Genomic DNA, 21,472 nt, shown 5'->3' with positions numbered 1-21,472 from the left:
CAAACACACTTTAAAATTTTCTCTTCTCCTTTACTTTTGTTTTAGTTTCAGGCTTCTACTCTGTACTGTCAAAAAAAAATACCACTGGGTAGAAGAATTTTATAAAATTGAAAAAAAAAAAAAAAAAAAGAAAAAGGAGGGAAGAAAGAAGGAAAGAAGCAGCTACATCAAAGCTTTTCACCACTGTAAGCACTGAGATTTAAAAAACAAAGTTTCACACTTTTTAATTTAGCATTTATTTGGAGAAAAATGGAATTCTTGTAAAGAATCTTGGCATTAAGAACTTCTTAATGATTCCTGTTTTTAATAATGTAGATAATATATGCTGAGTGACCCACACTTTCAGACAAATGGTGAGTTTGTCTCACCATATGGTATGTCTCACCATACCAACAGACTTCAAAAAAAGTGTTATTAAAAGATGTACTCTAGGAAGAATAAAATTAATCCTAGATGGAAATTGTGAAATACAAGAAGTATTAAACAAGCAAAAACAACGACAAGCATATAAGAAAATCTACACAAATTTTGGCTAGGAAAAAAAAAATTCTGTGGATTAAAAATACACTTAAAATATGTAATAAGAATGGCATGTAAGTTGGAATGGGATGAAGAATTCTAAAATGTTCTAAAGCTTTTGTGTTGTTTGGGAGGACTGTAATTTATTAATTTTTATCTTAATAAGTATGCATGTTGTTATATTAATATCTATGATAAAAAAGAACTAAGACAGAAAAGGAATGTATAACTTCCACATGAATAAATGGGTAAAAGTGAATGAAGTGGGGAAAAAAAATTATCAACTTAAAAGTAGAGAAGAATGAAAGATAAGCATACAGAAGTCAGGAAAAATAAAATAAATCCAAATATGTCAATAATTATAATAAATGAAAATAGCTGAATATTCTATAGATACATCAAGAACACACAAGGTGATGAAACTAAATGGAAGGAGAGAGCTACTTCAAGCAAATACTAGCAACAAAATGCTGATGTGCCTGTATTAGTATTAGATAAAATAGATTTTAAAAAAGCAAAAAAAAAAAAAGAGAGAGAGAAGTCATTACATAGTAAAAGGATCAATTCACCAAGAAGTAATAATAATTATAAACCAATATTCACATAGGGACATTCTCAAAATACATAAAACAAAATAAAACAAAAAAGGAAATAACTATAGAAAGAACAAATTCATCATCAGAATTTTAACATCCATCTTCATAATTTTTAAATGAAGGAGGCAAAAAAATCAGTAAATATAAGTGAATCTGAACAGCATAATTATCATATTTAATTTAACGAACGTACATAGAACACCTCACCCAAAATTGAAAAATTTACTTTTTTAAAAGTATACCTGGATAATTTATGAAAATTACTTTACAAAGGACCATAAAGCAAACCTCAGCAAATAGTAAAAGATGGACATTATAGACCCCATTATCCATCTACAAGGCAATTAGATTAAAAATCTGTACTGAAAAGATAAAACCACATGTATCTAGAATTTAGGAAACATTTTAATGCATGTGTCAAAGGATATGATAGCGGATATCAGAAAAAAAGGTATTATTAGACAGAAACCTAAAGCAGTACTTAGAGGGACATTTACAGCTTTGACATGATTAAATTAAAAAGAAAGCTGCAAATTAATAAGTATCCATATAATCAAATTAGGGGAAAATGCTTATTAAAACAGCAATGTCTTGTGAATGAAATTTACAAGCCATTTGGGAAATATAGTCTACTCTGTGTGATCACCTGGACTTAGCTACAGCTATCACTGATTCAGTAGGTACTAAGCATCAGACATGATACTGAATGATATAAAACCTCCATAGTATTTAGGAATATAAACTAGAGGGGGAAGAACTGAGAAACAAAAAATATTAAAGAGCTGCACTATGTTTTTGTACTATTTAATTTGTAATATGATACTCTGAATAAGCAGAAAATACTGTAGTCTCAGTTTATTTTAACAGATTTGGAGATTTTGAAGAGCTGGCTTTATTTTACAAAGTCTCCTATAATTTAGTGACATACAACACATTAAGAAAATGCAGTATTATATGGTGCAATACAGAAATATTTAGTCACTGTTAGCAATGGCAATACAGATACGGACAGAATGAAAGGACAAAATAGGTGATTAAGTAGTTAATCCCAATAGGGGATTGTAAGAAAAATAATGGAGACTCATGTAAGTTAATGATTACTTGAGAAAGCAGGCTTGCTTAGCAACCAATCCAGGCAACAGTAGCACAGGACATGCCCCAAAATAAAACAATGGTGTCATGAGTCCCACATCCTGCCCAGTGAGCTCAGTAAGTTAATGATCCCTAAATGTTCTCTGAACACATAAAAAACAATCACTTGTGGACCAGCTTGACCACCCAGCGGCAAGAAGACGCCCCTGCTCAACCTGGAGGAGGAGCTGATGGAAAGAAAAACAAAGGTCTTTCTCCTCCTCCCAACTTTTCCTTTGATTATAAAACTGTGGTCCACTAAGTTCTCAGAGCACTGTTTCTCTCCCACTTGTTAGTCTCATAAGCGTCCTAGTCTAATAAATCACTTCTTATCTACTCTTTTGCCCTTGCTGAACTCTTCTCTGCACTGAGACATAAAGGACTATGGTATGAGAGCTCTTCAGAGCACCCCCCCTGAAATGATACTAATTAATTTCAACAACACCCTTAAAATGATGTCATTCAAGAAAGCTTAATGACATGGAGAGGCATTCATAATAGTGAAACAAGCAAATTACAGAGCAATGTACTCCGATTTTTGTACACATTAAAAAAAAGATTGGAAGGATATACACTAATATCTTATTCTTAGATATCTCTGGGTGGTGAAATTATGGGGGAATTTTTATTTTATCTTTATAATTAGACTCTGTATTATTCCTGTAATTAAAAAGAAACCATAAAAGGTATATATCTTTAAAAAGCAGTAACTCTTATTTCCGGCATTTTCTTGCTGTCAGGTTTCTTCTAGTTGACTTTTTTGTCCTTTAGAGCTGATGTAGCATCAAACCAAGGCAATCTCTTTGAATTCTAAGGTCTACTATGCAGTCTGTGAGATGTCTCCCATATTTGAATGTTTAATAACTATTGGAAGACAATATCAAAGAAGGCATTGTTCATATTTCCCACTAGAAAGTTCATTTTGAGTTTGTAGAAAGATTCAGATATTCTAACTCAAAGTTTAATGCATGCATCAGGGTTAAATAATTGTTTCAAATTAGAAACCACTGATGTTTCTTGTGCAACTAACCATCAATTAGCTATGCTAATGAGAAAAGCAGGAAATGATTGCAGGAGAAAATGAAATCAGCAGGGGTAAAAAAGAAAAACAACTCACTGCAGTCCTTTGTTTCAGCCATCAGTTGTTAAAACTTACCAAAGTGACACAGGCATTTTTTTTTTTTTTTCAAGAGACAGAGTATTAATAAAAATAAAAAAAATTACTAATTCCTTAGAAGTCTTTCCCTTTTCCAGATTGTCCTTCAGAGAAGCCATATCTAAAGAATAAAATGACCAAAATATAAGCAGCAGGAAACTTAGAGACAAAAGGCTAGTTAGCAATTCTAATCTCTAGGGGAGTTTTTATAAAGTATCAATGCAGAGTCCTTGATGCAGACCATTTAAATCAGAATCTCTGTGTAAAGGGCTAAATTAATCTATAAGTTGCATAATTTATATCTCGAGTTAATTCTAGCTGTTTTGTATTGGTACCCTGAGTTCTCTGGTTGGACAGTCAGGGACTCAGGTAAATCACCTTTGGTTGGTTCACCTCCATTCCCATCACTCCAGTCCCAGGCAGAACATTTTCAGTGAGAAACTCTTAAAAGTGACTTCTGCTGATCCAGGATCTTTAGATACCTTCCTAATGACTCTCTTCCCTGTCAAGATCTGGAATTTTCCCAGAAGGAAATCTTTACTTGAGAGAATGCAAAGTATCACTGCCATGGCTGCTATCTGGATACAAAGAAAATGAAAATAAGTCACTAAATGGAAATTACAACTCCCCAGAGAGCTCCACATGCCAGGCTCCTGGAAATTGGTCTGAGTTCCCTTTGTTCTTCAGTTCCAAGAACAGCAGACCTTGTAGTTATACTTCTTTCTCTAGATATCACTTTTACAACTTTCAAAAACTGTGTTTGAATTACATGCTTCTGTAGAAAGTTTTAAAGTAGAATTACAAATAACAAAATTAAAATCTTCCTCAATCTAGAGAAAAACATTTACATTATTAGTGTACATTCTTCCATTTTTTTTTCTGTGTGTAGAAACATACTTATTTTAAAGGTTTGGGTCATGAAATATGTGCGTTTTTGTAACTTTTTAATCTTAAACCTATGTTCTAAGCATTTTTTTGTGTGTTGAGCTTCAAGTTTTCTGTGTATGCAACAAAGCCTATCGTTGTGATTCACCATCATTTATTTAACCATCCACTATATTAGACCTTGATTATCACATCTGACATTTGCCTTGTTTTCCCTTTTTTCCTATTTACCAGAAACCAAGATCAGTCACAAACCTGGTGAGTCCATGCTTGTATTTCCTGACTGATGTTTGACACTATATCCAGTAGTTTCCCAGGACCACACATGATAGGAAGATATATGACACTAACTCCCTTAATCTATCCTCCTGCCTTGCTCTCCAATTTTGGTATCTAACACTTTCCCCAAGAGTGATGATATTGTTTTTCCTCCTTTAGCCTAAACTACACTCCTCAAAAATCCTGAAGTTTACATCACCATCTTCCACATGTGTGTGCAGGGAAGAGTCATCATTTTAGTATCTAACCCACGCTGAATGTGTACTCTGTTTTCCATACTAAGAGGTGCATATGTATTTTTTAATTTAAACTTTATGACAGTAATACAAAACAAGTCCTACTATTATCTCTATTCTGCAGGTTGAAAAGTGAGGCTTCTTTCGAGTAATTTGACTAACATCACAGCTAGTAAGAGGCAAAACTGGCCCTAAACTCAGACCTGTTTGCTTCTAAATAATTTATCATTATTATTAACATCCATATTTATTCAAATTTTCTTATTTTTTGCCTAATGCCTTTTCTATTCCAGGATCCTACCCAGGATACAATGCTACATTTAATTATCATGTCTTCTTAGACTTCTCTTGGCTGTAACAGTTTCTCAGACATGCCTTATTTTTTCTGAGCCATTAAGGGAAAAAAAAAAAAAAAAAAAAAAAATATATATATATATATATATATATATATATATATCACCTTGTACTCTATAAGACCATAGCAATTACAATTTATTGTGTATTGTTAGGGCTTCCCTCATAGCTCGGTTGGTAAAGAATCCACATGCAATGCAGTAGACCCTGGTTCAATTACTGGGTTGGGAAGATCTGCAGGAGAAGGGGTAGGCTACCCACTCCAGTATTCCTGGGCTTCCCTGGTGGCACAGCTGCTAAAGAATCCACCTGTAATGTGGGAGACCTGGGTTTGATCCTTGGGTTGGGAAGATCCTCTAGAGAAGGGAAAGGCTACCTACTCCAGTATTCTGGCCTGGAGAATTCCATGGACTATAAGTGTCTCTGTAAGTGTCTTCCAGTTGCGCTATTTCAAATCCTAAAAGATGATGCTGTGAAAGTGCTGCACTCAATATGCCAGCAAATTTGGAAAACTCAGCAGTGGCCACAGGAATGGAAAAGATCAGTTTTCATTCCAATTCTAAAGAAAGGCAATGTCAAGGAATGTTCAAACTACCATACAATTGCACTCATGCTCAAAATTCTCCAAGCCAGGCTGCAGTGGTATGTGAACCGTGAACTTCCAGATGTTCAAGCTGGATTTAGAAAAGGCAGAAGAACCAGAGATCAAATTGCCAGCATTTGCTGGATCATCAAAAAAGCAAGAGAGTTCCAGAAAAACATCTACTTCTGCTTTACTGACTACCCCAAAGTCTTTGACTGTGTGGATCACAACAAACTGGAAAAATCTTAAAGAGATGGGAATACCAGACCACATGACTTGCCTCTTGAGAAATCTGTATGCGGGTCAAGAAGCAACAGTTAGAACTGGACATGGAACAACAGACTGGATCCAAACTGGGAAAGGAGTATGTCAAGGCTATATATTGTCAACCTATTTATTTAACTTATATGCAGAGTACATCATGTGAAATGCCAGGCTGGATGAAGCACAAGCTGGAATCAAGATTGCCAGGAGGAATATCAATAACCTCAGATATGCAGATAACATCACCCTTATGGCAGAGAGCGAAGAACTAAAGAACCTCTTGATAAAAGTGAAAGAGGAGAGTGAAAAGTTGGCTTAAAATTCAAAATTCAAAAAACTAAGATCGTGGCATCTGGTCCCATCACTTTATGGCAAATAGATGGGGAAACTATGGAAACAGTGAGAGACTTTATTTTGGGCTCCCAAATCACTGCAGATGGTGACTGTAGCCATGAAATTAAAAGATGCTTGCTCCTTGGAAGAAAAGCTATGACCAACCTAGGCAGCATATTAAAAAGCAGGGACATTACTTTGCTGATAAAGGTCTGTTTGGTCAAAGCTGTTTTTTCCAATGGTCATGTATGGATGTGAGAATTGGACTATAAGGAAAGCTGAGCACCAAAGAATTGATGCTTTTGAACTGTAGTGCTAGAGAAGACTCTTGAGAGTCCCTTGGACTGCAAGGAGATCAAACCAGTCAATCCTAAAGGAAATCAGTCCTGAATACTCACTTGAAGGACTGATGCTGAAGCTGAAACTTCAATACTTTGGCCACCTGATGCAAAGAACTGACTCCTTGGAAAAGACCCTGATGCTGGGAAAAATTGAAGGCAGGAGGAGAAGGGGACAACAGAGGATGAGATGGTTGGATGGCATCACTGACTCGATGGCAAGCTCTGAGCAAGCTCGGGGAGTTGGAATGATGGACAGGGAAGCCTGGCATGCTGCAGTCCAAGGGGTCACAAAGAGTTGGACATGACTGAACAGCTGAACTGACTGAACTGAATAAGTGTCTGCAGTTCTCACAGAAACCTTCTGAAGCTATTAAATCCTCATTTTATAGATGAGAAAACCGAAGCTTAGAGAGATGAAATCCTTTGGTGCAGGTCACAAAGCTAATAAGAGCTGGAGCTGGGGTCCTAACCTGGAACTGTCTGATCAGGAGTGTCATATTCTTTTAAAAAAAATATACTAGTTTAGGTGGCTTATGCACACATGCTTTTAAAAAATAAAACTGAATGTTAATATCAGAGTTAGAATGCCATAAAGATCTATATTTATTCTAACTTTATTACACAGGCTCAGTCTAAAGATTTCTCAACAAAAAGTTCTAAGCCTATGGCCCAAAGCCAGCAGTGTCACTCAGTTTACTATTTCACAAAGCATCCAGTCAAGTTTTGAACAATTCTGATCATTAGATCTCTGTGCTCCTTGAAATGGCTTTTGTCCTTTGGTCTCAGTGTGGCCCTGGGGAGCCAGACACAATCATCTAAACTTCTACCCCAGAACTCTGCAGTTGGCCACCATGTCTCCCCCTAGAAAATCTTTTCCTGGAAGAGCACTGCATAGTATGAACTTCACTCAACATCCTAATATCCTTATTTAGACCACAGTTCCTTGCAGAATCTTTATTTAGATCCAAGTCTTTATAGTGCATTTTATCTCTGCAATGTGCATGTCCTATACAATCAGACCTCAGTAATTGCCTTTCGACAGTCTCCTTGCTTACTGGTAATCTATCACCACCATCACTATCACCCCTCTCTCCACCTCACCCCCACACTGCATTTCTAAATCATCAGGTCCAAACACCAACTCTTTAAATGGGGGGCTCTCTCTAGAAAACCCCTTGAGACACACGTTTGGAAGGTAGTGAAACTTAAGGGGGATGCTTTCTCTGAGTGTGACACACAAGTTAAAGGGAGTGAACCATGGACAGCCAGAAACAGCTTTCTCCCTGACTTCCCCATAGCGCTACAGCAGACAAGAGCTCCCGGGCGGATTTGCCCAGGACAGACAGCACGTGGGGCGGGGCAACGCACTAGGAACAGGGCGGGTTCTAAGCAACTGGTTTCCCTGAGCGGTGTCTGCTAGTGCGGGTTCTAAGCAGCTGGTTTCCCTGAGCGGTGTCTGCGGTGGGGGCTTGGGGACTGCACAGTGTCGCCAAGGCGCCAGCAGCCACCCTGCCAGCTACCCTCGTGCCCGCCCCTCAGACAGGTGCTCAAAGCAAATCAGAGAGCGAAAGAAACAAGCGAGGGTGTCAGACGATACAGTAAAGGAGTCTTGATCAAAGTTCTCTAGGGGTCCCTTTCCAGCCGGTGCCCGCGCTTCGTTGTCAGTACCATGGACAGCGCCCGTGAACCTACTCAGGGGAGCTTGGACGCCGCTGGCTTCTGGCAGGTCTGGCAGCGCTTTGACGTGGAGGGTGAGTAAAACAAGCCAACTGTTTAGTCTTGATGAAGGGACCTAGAGTTCCTCCTTCCCCGTACATCTTCCCTGCAGGAAAAGTTGTCTTCCAGCGCGGTTAATGCAATATACCTAACAGACATTTGGTATACTGCAGTTGTACATCTAGATTATCTTGTGAAAGTTCAGGGTGGGAGGAGAGACTTGAATCCCACCACTCTTTCCCAGTCTCTCTGTGTGTGTGGTGATATAGATATCATTGTATATATTAGAGGCTTGGGGACTGACACCCGGGTATCTGAAGTCAGTTCTGGCTTGTTTTTACTCCAATCTGCTCATTTTCACGCAGTGACTATCTGGGTAACCTCTTGTCTCTTAGAGGGTGAATTTTTAAAAAATCTAATTTCAAAAAGACACTACCCCCACTCCACCAAAAATCTATTCGAAAAGAACTTAACATTTGCTTTGCCGTCATTAATAAACATGAAAATATCTAAAGCATGTGTTTTAACCCTGAAAACTAACATTCAACACATCTCTTAAACTTTTTGAAAACTGCAAAAACCTTGGGTTAGAGTTTATTCTAAAACTCATGTTTATTTGTGGATTAAAATTCATGAATAGCTCTCCTTTCCCAAATATTTATATGAGCCCCAGCACAAAGCATTTACTCTTGACTGTGTTATTTGCTATTCAAATCCATGTCTTCTAGAGTAGATGTTGCCACTTAAAGTTGTAAAAAATAAATCCATGGGGATTTTATAAATTTGAGATTGAAAACAAATTTAGATATTAAATGTTAATTACTAAATGCCACGTTATTATATGTAAGTGACTATTATTTATGTACATCTTTTTGCATTTAGAAAAAGGTTACATAGAAGAGAAGGAGCTTGATGCTTTCTTTTACCACATGTTGACAAAACTGGGTGTTGATGTAAGTATATTTGTGCCACTAAGCATTAATTTGTCTCTCAGTGAGTTACAAAAAGCATCCAAGTCGTATGTTGATTTGTACAATACGTATTAATCCCATCTGACCTCTTTTCTTCCTTGCATGCAATTTTTCTCCCTCTCCTAGCAACATAGAGGGATTTAGGTAGGTTTTATAAGAGGTTCAACTGCAGCATTAGATGTGCTGGCCACTGACTTTTACTGTGACATCTGTCATCCACTATTTCAACTGTAAATTAAAACAGGTCTGTTTTGAATGTCTCCTTGGTTATATCTCTGCTAATGGGTTTAAATCTAGAGATAAGGTAACTCACTTTGTTCAAAAAGGTTGGAAAAGATGTTGAGAGTGTTAAGGTGCTGAGTGTTTAAGTGCATTGGATATTACTTGGACAGCAAACCACAAATAAATCATTTAGAATAATTTTTTCTATTATTCATTGTTAGAAAAGTTTACAAACTTATGAAATGGTAAACCAGAAAATAATAAACATACTCAGAGCCCAAATATAAATGTGAACCAATCTATCCAGCATCTGTATCCTTCCCTGATGGTAAATCTGGCCTTGAGCGAGGCAGATTAACTTTTGATGAGCCCTCTACCAAAGCAGAGGAGAAACACACAAAAAGACGTGCCAGCATGGGGTTGGGGGAACCTGATAAAGATTCCATCGGGGGATGCATGGTAATGGGAGTAGCTCTGGAAACAGTAGCATTTAAAATGAATTGTGGTAATAGCTTATCTTCAGATATAATTGTTTACATGGAAGAGTACTGGAGTGCACGACACTTTCATGTCGGAGCCCAGTGAGGGGAACAAGCAGCTTGGAGATGGCGTTTCTGAGTTGGAGGGAGGGCAGTCAGCTCAAGATAAACAAGGCTGCCATCTGCCTCCAACAGACACACAGAGCTCTTATGCTGTCTCATTTTCAGTCCTTCATCTCAGGTTCTCTCATTTTTCTGTCCATTTCTGTTTCTTATTTTGTGTTTCATAGCTATCATCTTCCATCATCTCTTGCCTTTCTGTGATTTCTGTCTCTCATCTCTCTCACTTCTCTGGTCTTTATTTCTCACATGTCTCTCCATTGGTCTCTGTCTCTTTATTTATCCTTCTATCTTCAGTCATTTCTCAAGCTCTCATGGTGCCTTTCTCGCCCTCTTTTTTCTTCTCTCTTTACTGTCATGTCACTTTGTCCTTCTTTTATCAATATAATTTTCTCTTTTCTCTTTCCTTCCCTTATTTCTCTGCCTCTCTCATTTCTGCTTTGCTCCCACTTTCTGCTAGCTCAGATGGTAAAGAATCTGCCTGCAAGGCAGGACACCCAGTTTCAATCCCTGGTCTGGGAAGATCCCCTGGAGAAGGCAATGGCAACCCACTCCACTATTCTTGCCTGGAAAATCCCATAGGCAGAGGAGCCTGGCAGGCTGCGGTCCATGGTTGGAAGAGTTGGACACAACTGAGCGACTATACATACTACTATAAATGCAAAGGTTCGTGGCATTCCAGAACCCACGAGTCTGATACCATTTTGTCAAACATGACAGGAGTATTTGAGGAAAACAAAAAGATGAAGGCAAAACCATTCAAAGTCTTAGAATAAACTGGATGGTGAAAAAAAAAAAAAGAAACCCAGAGACTTGGAGAAAACAAGTCACACCTTGTGTGTGTGTGTGTGTGTGTGTGTAGCAGAGTTTTATCAAAGTAAACAAAGGGACAGAGAAAGCTTCTGACATAGACATCAGAAGGGGTAATGCTCCCCAGCCAGCTAGTCTTATCAAGGCCTTATATACTTTTTTCAGACCCACTCACACAACACACATCTTAAATTAACAAGATTAGAATTAACAATAGAAAGATCTTATCAGACCCACTCCCATAATATACCTTTTAACATGACAGGATTAGTCAGAAGGTTCTTGTTAAGGAGAAACAAGTCCTCGAGCAAGATCCATTGTTATACTGACTAAGACAAAGAAATGTAGAGAAGAACTTTTGTCCTTTTCTCCTTCTTGAGAATTCCAGACCCCTATCTCCACTTTAAGAGCCCCAGACCCCTTTCTCCTCCTCGGGGACCCCTGGCTTCTTATCAATCTGCCTAGGAATTGACTCTCTCATTCCCCCTTTTTCTTTTAGGAGAAATATGTTGCCACGGGAAAGGGGTATTTCTGTTCCATAACTTCTTCCTGCGGTTGAGGGGTGTGGTCCCTAAAATGTTGAGGCAACATTTTTTCCTAATCCTCATATTGAGGGTCTTTGATCGAGGGGCCCCAAGTAATAGTTGGAGGAGGTTATGGCACTCACAGGAGCTTGGACAACCATTTGTAACTTAAAAGCTTTCAGATGGTTAAAAACAAACTCAGTTTTACAGTTACAGATGTAAGGCAAAATAGCCGTTAAACCAAGTTAAAACCTAAACAAAATAAAAAGTCACGTTTTGTCCATAGTTAAGGTACAATATGTCATACCAGTCCATCTTAGAATTGTTAGATGTCATCACAGAGTTGAAGAAAGTCCTTTCCTCGAAGCGGAGAAACCCACCAAGGGAAGTCTTCAATTGAGGAGGGGAGTGCTCCGCAGACCCAGCAATTATGCTGATTGTGGAATGCTTCAAAGGAATGAGCCCAGGACAGGAAGGCATTGTCTTAAGGGTTAAACGGCAGACTCTTGACTTTTGGAGTCAGCAGAAGCAAGCCCACATAGACTCTCAGGCCCATCTCGTTTCCTGGCTCAAACAGCAGCTTGTTTGACTCAAAGGCTGGGTCAGGAATTAACCTCCCAATAATGTCTGTTGAAAAGCTAAAAGCTGAGTCACATAGTTAATTTTAAGCTTCAGGATCTATGACAATATATGTGCACAAAAACAGTCTGTCATAGAGACAGTCCCTTCTTCTTAGGGGCAGTTCAAGCCCTCATTAAAGCCATGGCTAAAACTTTAAGCCAACTGTCTTGTGTTTCCTGACTTAGCTTACACGGATGTCTTTTAATAATGTCATTAGCTTTTTCAAACTTTTTCTCAAGATTGGAGTCTCCAGGAACAGTGTGATATTCTACTTCTAGAGCTTTTGACACCCCTTGAGTTACAGCAGCTTTAAAGACAGAGCCATTGTCACTCTGAACTTTAGAGTTTAAGATCCCACTTATATCATGAGAAGTCAGTACAGTAAGGTTTTGCCCATTCATTAACCTTGGGCTTTAGTGAATACTGCTTTTGATGTGAGAATAGGTGAGGGTCATTGAGCTTGATAATGACAGGAACAGCATTCTGTGCTCGACCCATGGTTTTTCCATCAGACCACACTCTAGGATTAACATTTTGTTCAATTACTGGGAGAGAAAGAGCAGGCTCCATATTCATGAAAACAGAGGCCTGGACCTTGCTCAGTATATCCCTCCCCAGAAGGAGTGAGGGAGACTCGAGTATGAACAGAAACCCATGAGAAAACAGCACAGTCCCAGTTGCCGCTTAAAGGATGACTGACATAATGATGTTTGGCTTATCCAGACAGCCCCATTTCGGTAGTGGATCAGGAGGAAAGTGGGCTAGGGGCTTCAGTGAGCACAGAAAAAGTTGCCCCAGTGTCCAAAAGAAATAGACTGATGGGCCCTCCGCAGTTGTTAATACCTGGGGCCTACACCTTGGAGGGCAATCCCTTCTCCAGTATGGTCCTTTGCAGACCAGGAGCTGGGGGTGGATTAGATGCCTGAGGGCAATCCCGCTTGAGATGTCCCTCCTTTCCACAGTAATAACAGTTCAGTTCAGTTGCTCAGTAGTGTCCGACTCTTTGTGACCCCATGAATCGCAGCACGCCAGGCCTCCCTGTCCATCACCATCTCCCAGAGTTCACTCAAACTCATGTTTATCGAGTCGGTGATGCCAGCCAGCCATCTCATCCTCTGTCGTCCCCTTCTCCTCCTGCTCCCAATCCTTCCCAGCATCAGGGTCTTTTCCAATGAGTCAACTCTTCTCATGAGGTGGTCAAAGTATTGGAGTTTCAGCTTCAGCATCAGTCCTTCCAAAGAACACCCAGGACTGACCTCCTTTAGGATGGACTGGTTGGACCTCCTTGCAGTCCAAGGGACTCTCGAGAGTCTTCTCCAACACCACAGTTCAAAAGCATCAATTCTTCAGCCCTCAGCTTTCTTCACAGTCCAACTCTCACATCCACACATGATCACTGGAAAAACCATAGCCTTGACTAGACGGATCTTTGTTGGCAAAGTAATGTCTCTGCTTTTTAATATGCTATCTAGGCTGGTCATAACTTTCCTTCCAAGGAGTGTCTTTTAATTTCATGGCTGCAATCACCATCTGCAGCCCCATGCAATCCCCATCTATTTCCCATGAAGTGATAGGACCAGTTGCCAGGATCTTAGTTTTCTGAATGTTGAGCTTTAAGCCAACTTTTTCACTCTCCTCTGTCACTTTCATCAAGAGGCTTTTGAGCTCCTCTTCACTTTCTGCCATAAGGGTGGTGTCATCTGCATATCTGAGGTTATTGATATTTCTCCCAGCAATCTTGATTCCAGCTTGTGCTTCTTCCAGTCCAGCATTTCTCATGATGTACTCTGCATAGAAGTTAAATAAGCAGGGTGACAATATACAGCGTTGACGCACTCCTTTTCCTATTTGGAACCAGTCTGTTGTTCCATGTCCAGTTCTAACTGTTGCTTCCTGACCTGCATACAGATTTCTCAAGAGGCAGGTCAGGTGGTCTGGTATTCCCATCTCTTTCAGAATTTTCCACAGCTTATTGTGATCCACACAGTAAAAGGCTTTGGCATAGTCAATAAAGCAGAAATAGATGTTTTTCTGGAACTCTCTTGCTTTTTTGATGACCCAGTGGATGTTGGCAATTTGATCTCTGGGTCCTCTGCCTTTTCTAAAACCAGCTTGAACATCTGGAAGTTCACGGTTCACGTATTGCTGAAGCCTGGCTTGGAGAATTTTGAGCATTATTTTACTAGCATGTGAGATGAGTGCGATTGTGCGGTAGTTTGAGCATTCTTTGGCATTGCCTTTCTTTGGGATTGGAATGAAAACTGACCTTTTCCAGTCCTGTGGCCACTGCTGAGTTTTCCAAATTTGCTGGCATATTGAGTGCAGCACTTTCACAGCATCATCTTTCAGGATTTGAAATAGCTCCACTGGAATTCCATCACCTCCACTAGCTTTGATCATAGTACTGCTTTCTAAGGCCCACTTGACTTCACATTCCAGGATGTCTGGCTCTAGGTGAGTGATCACACCATCATGATTATCTTGGTTGTGAAGATCTTTTTTGTACAGTTCTTCTGTGTATTCCTGCCACCTCTTCTTAATATCTACTGCTTCTGTTAGGTCCATACCACTTCTGTCCTTTTTCGAGCCTATCTTTGCATGAAATATTCCCTTGGTATCTCTAATTTTCTTGAGATCTCTAGTCTTTCCCATTCTATTATTTTCCTCTATTTCTTTGCATTGGTTGCTGACGAAGGCCTTCTTATGTCTTCTTGCTATTCTTTGGAACTCTGCATTCAGATGCTTATATCTTTCTTTTTCTCCTTTGCTTTTTACTTCTCTTCTTTTCACAGGTATTTGTAAGGCCTCCTCAGACAGCCATTTTTCTTTTTTGCATTTCTTTTCCATGGGGATGGTCTTGATCCGTGTCTCCTGTACAAGGTCAAGAACATCCGTCCATAGTTCATCAGGAACTCTATCTATCAGATCTAGGCCCTTAAATCTATTTCTCACTTCCACTTATAATCATAAGGGATTTGATTTAGGTCATACCTGAATGGTCTAGTGGTTTTCCCTACCTTCTTCAATTTAAATCTGAATTTGGCAATAAGGAGTTCATGATCTGAGCCACAGTCAGCTCCTAGTCTTGTTTTTGTTGACTGTATAGAGCTTCTCCATTTTTGGCTGCAAAGAATATAATCAATCTGATTTTGGTGTTGACCATCTGATGATGTCCATGTGTAAAGTCTTCTCTTGTGTTGTTGGAAGAGGGTGTTTGCTATGACCAGTGCATTTTCTTGGCAAAACTCTATTAGTCTTTGCCCTGCTTCATTCTGTATTCCAAGCCCAAATTTGCCTGTTATTCCAGGTGTTTCTTGACTTCCTACTTTTGCATTCTAGTCCCCTATAATGAAAAGAACATCTTTTTTGGGTGTTAGTTCTAAAAGGTCTTGTAGGTCTTCATAGAACCGTTCAACTTCAGATTCTTCAGTGTTACTGGTTGGGGCATAGACTTGGATTACCATGATATTGAACGGTTTGCCTTGTAAACGAACAGAGATCATTCTGTCATTTTTGAGATTGCATTCAAGTACTGCATTTTGGACTTTTGTTGACCATGATGGCTACTCCATTTCTTCTAAGGGATTCCTGCCCATAGTAGTAGATATAATGGTCATCTGAGTCAAATTCACCCATTCCAGTCTATTTTAGTTTGCCGATTCCTAGAATGTTGACATTCACTCTTGCCATCTGTTTGACCACTTCCAATTTGCCTTGATTCATGGACCTGACATTCCAGGTTCCTATGCAATATTGCTCTTTATAGCATTGGACCTTGGTTCTATCACCAGTCACATCCACAACTGGGTGTTGTTTTTGCTTTGGCTCCATCCCTTCATTCTTTCTGGAGTTATTTCTCCACTGATCTCCAGTAGCATATTGGGTACCTATTGACCTGGGGAGTTTCTCTTTCAGTATCCTATCATTTTGCCTTTTCATACCGTTCATGGGGTTCTCAAGGCAAGAATACTGAAGTGGTTTGCCATTCCCTTCTTCCGTGGGCCACATTTCCCACGCAATTATGAAATGGCCAAAGAGACCAGGAAAAGCTGACCAAGAAAGGAAAGTTCAGTCCACACGCTTCGCCCATTTTCGGTCGCTCCCCTCGCAGGACCTTGGGTGTCTCTTGGCATTGGCAGGTCGGTATAAACCCCCAACAAGGCTCCCCTTTTTGGGGCTGCCTTCAGTCATTACAAGACACTGCAAAACCACAGAGCAGGGCTCATCACTTGATTCACACAGTGTCATTCATTCACACAAGCACACAGAAGAGTTAGTCAAGTAAAGCAGAAAACGTGTATACTGAGAAAGCAGAGAGGCTAGAGCTCTGAGTGTTCTTACCTTGTCCTGAAGATCCAGGATGAGCCCCCAAGATGATAGCTTACAGTGAACAATGTCAGATTTGTGATCACCAAAGAAGGTTTAGCTTTGGGACCAGGCTTGATCACTCAAGAGCTTTTGTATAGCAGAGTTTTATTAAAGAAAACGGACAGAGAAAGCTTCTGACATAGATATCAGAAGGGGTTGGAGAGTGTCCCCCATCACACCTTTTCAGAAAGCTTCTTGCTTTAGTGATTTAAAGAAGAGGAAAGTTGCTCTCTTTTATGAATACTGAAACTAAATACTTTCAGTACTGAAACTTAAAGTGTCTTATTTTCAGTCATGGGGTGAGAGGTGGAACTACTCAAACACTAGGGTCTGCTCTAGGCTGGGGACATGGCTGTCCTCTTCTCGGGCTTTGGCTGACTTTAGAAGCAGTGTTTCGTTCCCATTAGTGAGGGAGAAGATGGGTGCCATCTCCCATAGCTTGGCTGTTCTTACCTCACCCCTGCCTCCTATCTGGTTTGGGGCCTCACCTTCTCACACATGCACAGGCATGGTCCTTAGAGCAAAGGAAACAAATGACTTTCCAGTGTCTCGGGCAACTGTGTGCTGTGCAGGCATTCCTGAAGCCAGAGGCGGAGGGGTTGGAGGTTGCAGAGTCCTTAGGCTAGTGGAAATAAAATTCTGATGTACCTAAGAATTATATTTATTTGTTAGATGTCTGCATCTCCTCTCACCTTCAGGGACAGTACATATCAGGGAGTGGGTTGTGATATAATCAGGCCAGTCCTGCTGAGCTGTGGCTGTAGCCCCAGGCACCTCTCCTCAGCTCCTGGTGAAGGAGAGGGCTTTTGGAGCCAAGGGATAAGCTGTTTAAACTGTTAGTCAGAAATTTCAGAGGCATGCCCTCAGGGAATATGGCTACAGGGACCTTCACTGGGCATTCCATGCTACTGGAACAACCACAATTCAGGAAACCATTCCTAATTCTGGACTCTTTTTTCCTGCTGAGAAATGAGTAGGCCCTAAGTACGTCCTTAACAAGAAGGCATGTTCCTCTCAGCTGAGGGACAATCACCATTTGTGACACCTACTTCTAATCAGTGATGCCCCAGTGAGTCCAGAACCACCAGCAGGGAGGCCTCCATGACCAGGCAGCCACTCACTCTGGTGTTTAGACATGGCGGGCAGTTCATCAGAGGCTGACTAGGGCTACTTTCCTCCCTTGATTAGTGAGAGTCACACAGACCTTGGGAGAAGGAATTTTAAGATTTCGAACAGCAAGCTGCCTGCTAGTCAATCTTGGAGAAGCAGCAGCTTGTAATGACCTGCTCCTCACAGCCTCTGAGGGGACTGACTTCATGGAAACATCAGCCAGTCTTGCTGCTGGCTGTTACTCACTATACCCACCACACTGGCCCCTCCAACTTTTTTTCTTTTCAAATGCTCAGAACTGCCTCTGAACTAGGTCTACATCTAGCCAGTCTGTTGCAGAGCATCACTTTTGGGGGCTGTGTGCACATTCTTCATGTACAGATTGCCACACACGCTGAGACTCAATGCTCCAGAGATGCTAAGTACCCTCTTGGGACTTAGAGTCTCCGAGAAGGTGGGCGGGGTGGGTGCTGATTGGACATAACAACAGAGGGAACCCTAGACTTTCTTGCTTTAGGTTCAAGGGACAGTCATGGACTTTGGGGTTAGAGGTCTGAGAGGACAAGTCAAGTTCTGTGCCTTCAAACTAAAGGTAGAAGACCAAGCTGAAATTCAAAGTGAAGACCCACCTTCTTAAATGATTTCTCTGTATGATGCACATACACACCCATACAACAGACCAACCACACAATCAATGGTGCCAAGACTAAAGAGGCTAATTTCTCTGTACTTAGAGGAGTGTCAGATGAGGAAACCTGGTTGGCAGGAATACCATGACAGTATTAGGGAGAGTCAGTTTAGTGTAACTGATCTAGTCTGGAGTCTAGGAATCTGGCACTGTTTGGGAGTGCCTGTGACTCTCAGCCTCTGCATTAAAATACATCCTCCACTGTTGATTATATATGTCATCTTTCTTTGTAATAACCCTACAGTCCACTGATGAAGAAGAATTTAATGTGTGGAAAAAGCTGTACAAGGAAGGGATATGTCACATCTTTGGTAGTTCAATGATTACTTCTTTGGTTTCCTCTGTAATTATTTTCCCCTTCTAATTATTATTTTTGGAGAGTCCAAGATTAAGAGAATGAACTATGGTAAACCAAAGGCCCCAAAGAGCTGGACTTTTCACTTAAAAATAGAACAAAATGTTCTTGGGAATAAAGTTTGTATGTTCACTACAATACAATCTCTTGTCACAAAAAATATAGAAAAATGTTCAAATTCATACCGTCAACACTCTAAGTTTCTCTTCATTCATATATTAGGAGCTCACTAGCTGTGCTACCTAGTTTGGATTCTGATTAATGGTTATTTAAGAAATCTCCATCACCTCTCTCTTGTCTGCAATTGGTGAGATCTTTTTCAATGACTAGGGAACTTGGTTAGACTAATGTAATTATCAGGCTGTATACTCTGAATATTTGATATCCTAACTAACATTCTTGGAATCCCAGTGGCTTTAATGTGGTTCTCTCTGGCCCACTGTAGGATGCGGTCAAAGAAGAAAATGTACAGAAGATGAAGCAACAATTTATGGCTCCCCACAATGTCTCTAAAGACGGCTGCATACAGATGAAAGAGGTATCTTTTATGACTGTACCTTTATTGACAATACCTTCTTGGGCTGTGATTTTCTCTGCAGAATACAGAAAGTTTTACATTTGACTGGGAAATTAGAACCCTCTGCAAGGCAGTTGAGTTAGATAACACTTTTGAAGTACTCGCTTTTCCTTTTTCATCAATCTTAGTGACAAGGATATCATTTTATTTAGGTCAATCAATATTTACACTTATTTTATAATTGGGTAATTGATATGCTGGAGGCTTTTCAGTTACACAGTGTCCTGTTCAAATTCAACCTAGACATAAGGAAAAACTTACTGACAATAAATGAGTTTAAATTTCAGCATCAGCTCCCAGGGCGGACTGGAAAGATCTACCTCTGAACATCATGAAAACAAAACAGACAGCTGGTGTCTTGACTTCAACTCAAACCACACTTACTACGTACTTAACTAAAGCAAGGAAATGCATTAAGCATGCAGTACCTCACACAGCCTGTCTTTGAACCTGATTATTTTCTCTTCCAGTTACAAAAAGATTCACAGTTTAGAATTTCCACACATATTATGTTATTCTAGAGTAATGTATTGTATATTATTGTATTGTACATTGTATATTACGTTTTGTAACAGTAGCTACAAAAATGGTCATCAAACATTATCCCTATTTTACTGATGAGGAAACTGAGTTATCCAGCATCATATGGCCAAGAAGTGGTTGGCACTGGTTTAAGTTACAGGTATGAATCTATACAGGTTTATTCTATAGAGTTACGTATCCATACATAAAAATAAGCTACTATGAAACTAACATATTTATTTCATAGTCAAAATTGCCTACTAGACATATTATCTGAAGTCTGAAAGGCTAGTCTCTTGATGCTGTCATACTAGGTCAATATTATTGATGAAAATAGTAATTTTTCTTCAGAAAGTTATGATAATAAAGCAAGATAATGTCTTCTTATAAAAAAATAGACATGTTCACCAAAAGGCTGCCTTCTCAGAAAATGAATACGCTAAACTGGATATTTATGAGTGTAGTTGTTTCCAAAATTTTCACTAAAAGGCAAAATATTATATAACCAATAATTCCATTGCAATTGATGTAAAAGCAGCAATGTATTCATTAATGGAAATGTAATTGCAAGTTTCAGGTAAAAGTACCGAAGTATTTATAATGACACGTTCACTGTTGCATCCTTCTGCTCACAGGACAGAGCACAGTGCATAGGGGTGCTTAGTAAATATTTGTTACGTATGCGTGCCTGCTCAGTTGCTCAGACATGTCCTCTTGACCCCATGAACTGCAGCCTTCCAGGTTCCTCTGTTCGTGAACTTTTCCAGGCCAAGAATACTGGAGCAGGTTGCTACTTCTTACTCCAGGAGATCTTTCCAACCCAGGGATCGAACTCTCGTCTTTTGCATCTTTTGCATTAGCAGGTGGATTCTTTACCACTGCACCACTTGGGAAGCCCCAAATGTTTGTTAATAATAAATGAAACATGGCAAACAGTGAAAAACTCTGCCATTATCTTTCTTACCAATTCCTAAAGCAACTGGGAACCTGACAACAACTGTGACACCCATGCTAAACATTCTATTATGGAGTCCTGCTGATGGCATAATTGATGTTATCTGTAGAGAAGCTGATAGTATAGGACTGTTTTGGTCCCAAAGCCCCTTCAAAACTCCTGAGTCTGTGAGTATTAAGAGTAGTAGCAAGGTCTCTCCTACTGTCTCCGGCTTTATCATTGACTGTTAGGGTTACTTCAGTTACAGGTAGTTGTGACATACAAATCAGCCCATCTGCACACATTTTGGGCTTTCCTGGTGGCTCAGATGGTAAAGAATATGCCCGCAATGCAGGAGACCCGGGTTTGATCCCTGGGTTGGGAAGATCCCCTGGAGAAGGGAATGGCTACCCACTCCAGTATTCTTGCCTGGAGAATTCAATGGACAGAGGAAAAGAGCAGGGAAAAAGAGATGACGTTGCATATGTAGAAGTGTTTATATTATTGCATCAGGAGAAAAAGGAGTCAGAGGGCTACCATCTTCCGGCATGGAGATCTGTGAGAAAACCCAGTGGGGTACCTAGACAAAAGAGCCTAAACAAGATCCAGGAGATAAACTGAGGATCCATCAGAGTCTCTAGAGAGGATTTATCAAACTTATAAGCACTATATAAAGATTCTGAGGCTCCTGGGAAGATAAATATGATCTTCATCAGGCAAAGTGCCCCAGAGATTAAAAAATTATAGAAATTAGATGGTGTATCTGAAATGAATCCTT

The 21,472-nt window shown here is 39.9% G+C and overlaps 2 protein-coding genes across 14 annotated transcripts in view; one reads left to right on the top strand and one right to left on the bottom strand.

Moving 5' to 3' along the window:
- Positions 1-21,472, bottom strand: part of SLC17A1 (solute carrier family 17 member 1) — a 240,792-nt gene that overhangs the window by 17,044 nt on the left and 202,276 nt on the right. The gene's annotated exons all lie outside the window — the stretch shown is intronic.
- Positions 8,077-21,472, top strand: part of SCGN (secretagogin, EF-hand calcium binding protein) — a 52,392-nt gene continuing 38,996 nt past the window's right edge. For 4 of the 6 annotated variants that reach the window (XM_059880447.1, XM_010818499.4, XM_010818501.4 and 1 more), the window contains exons 1-3: positions 8,077-8,428; positions 9,276-9,346; positions 19,107-19,199. In XM_059880447.1, coding sequence (XP_059736430.1) covers positions 8,347-8,428; positions 9,276-9,346; positions 19,107-19,199 — 246 coding nt within the window. In that variant the 5' untranslated portion in view covers positions 8,077-8,346. 6 annotated transcript variants of the gene reach the window in all.

This window comes from Bos taurus, chromosome 23, assembly GCF_002263795.3.
Source record: "Bos taurus isolate L1 Dominette 01449 registration number 42190680 breed Hereford chromosome 23, ARS-UCD2.0, whole genome shotgun sequence".
NCBI lineage: Eukaryota > Metazoa > Chordata > Mammalia > Artiodactyla > Bovidae > Bos > Bos taurus.
The sequence above is the reverse complement of the archived record's forward strand: the minus strand, read 5'-3'. Positions and strand labels throughout refer to the sequence as shown.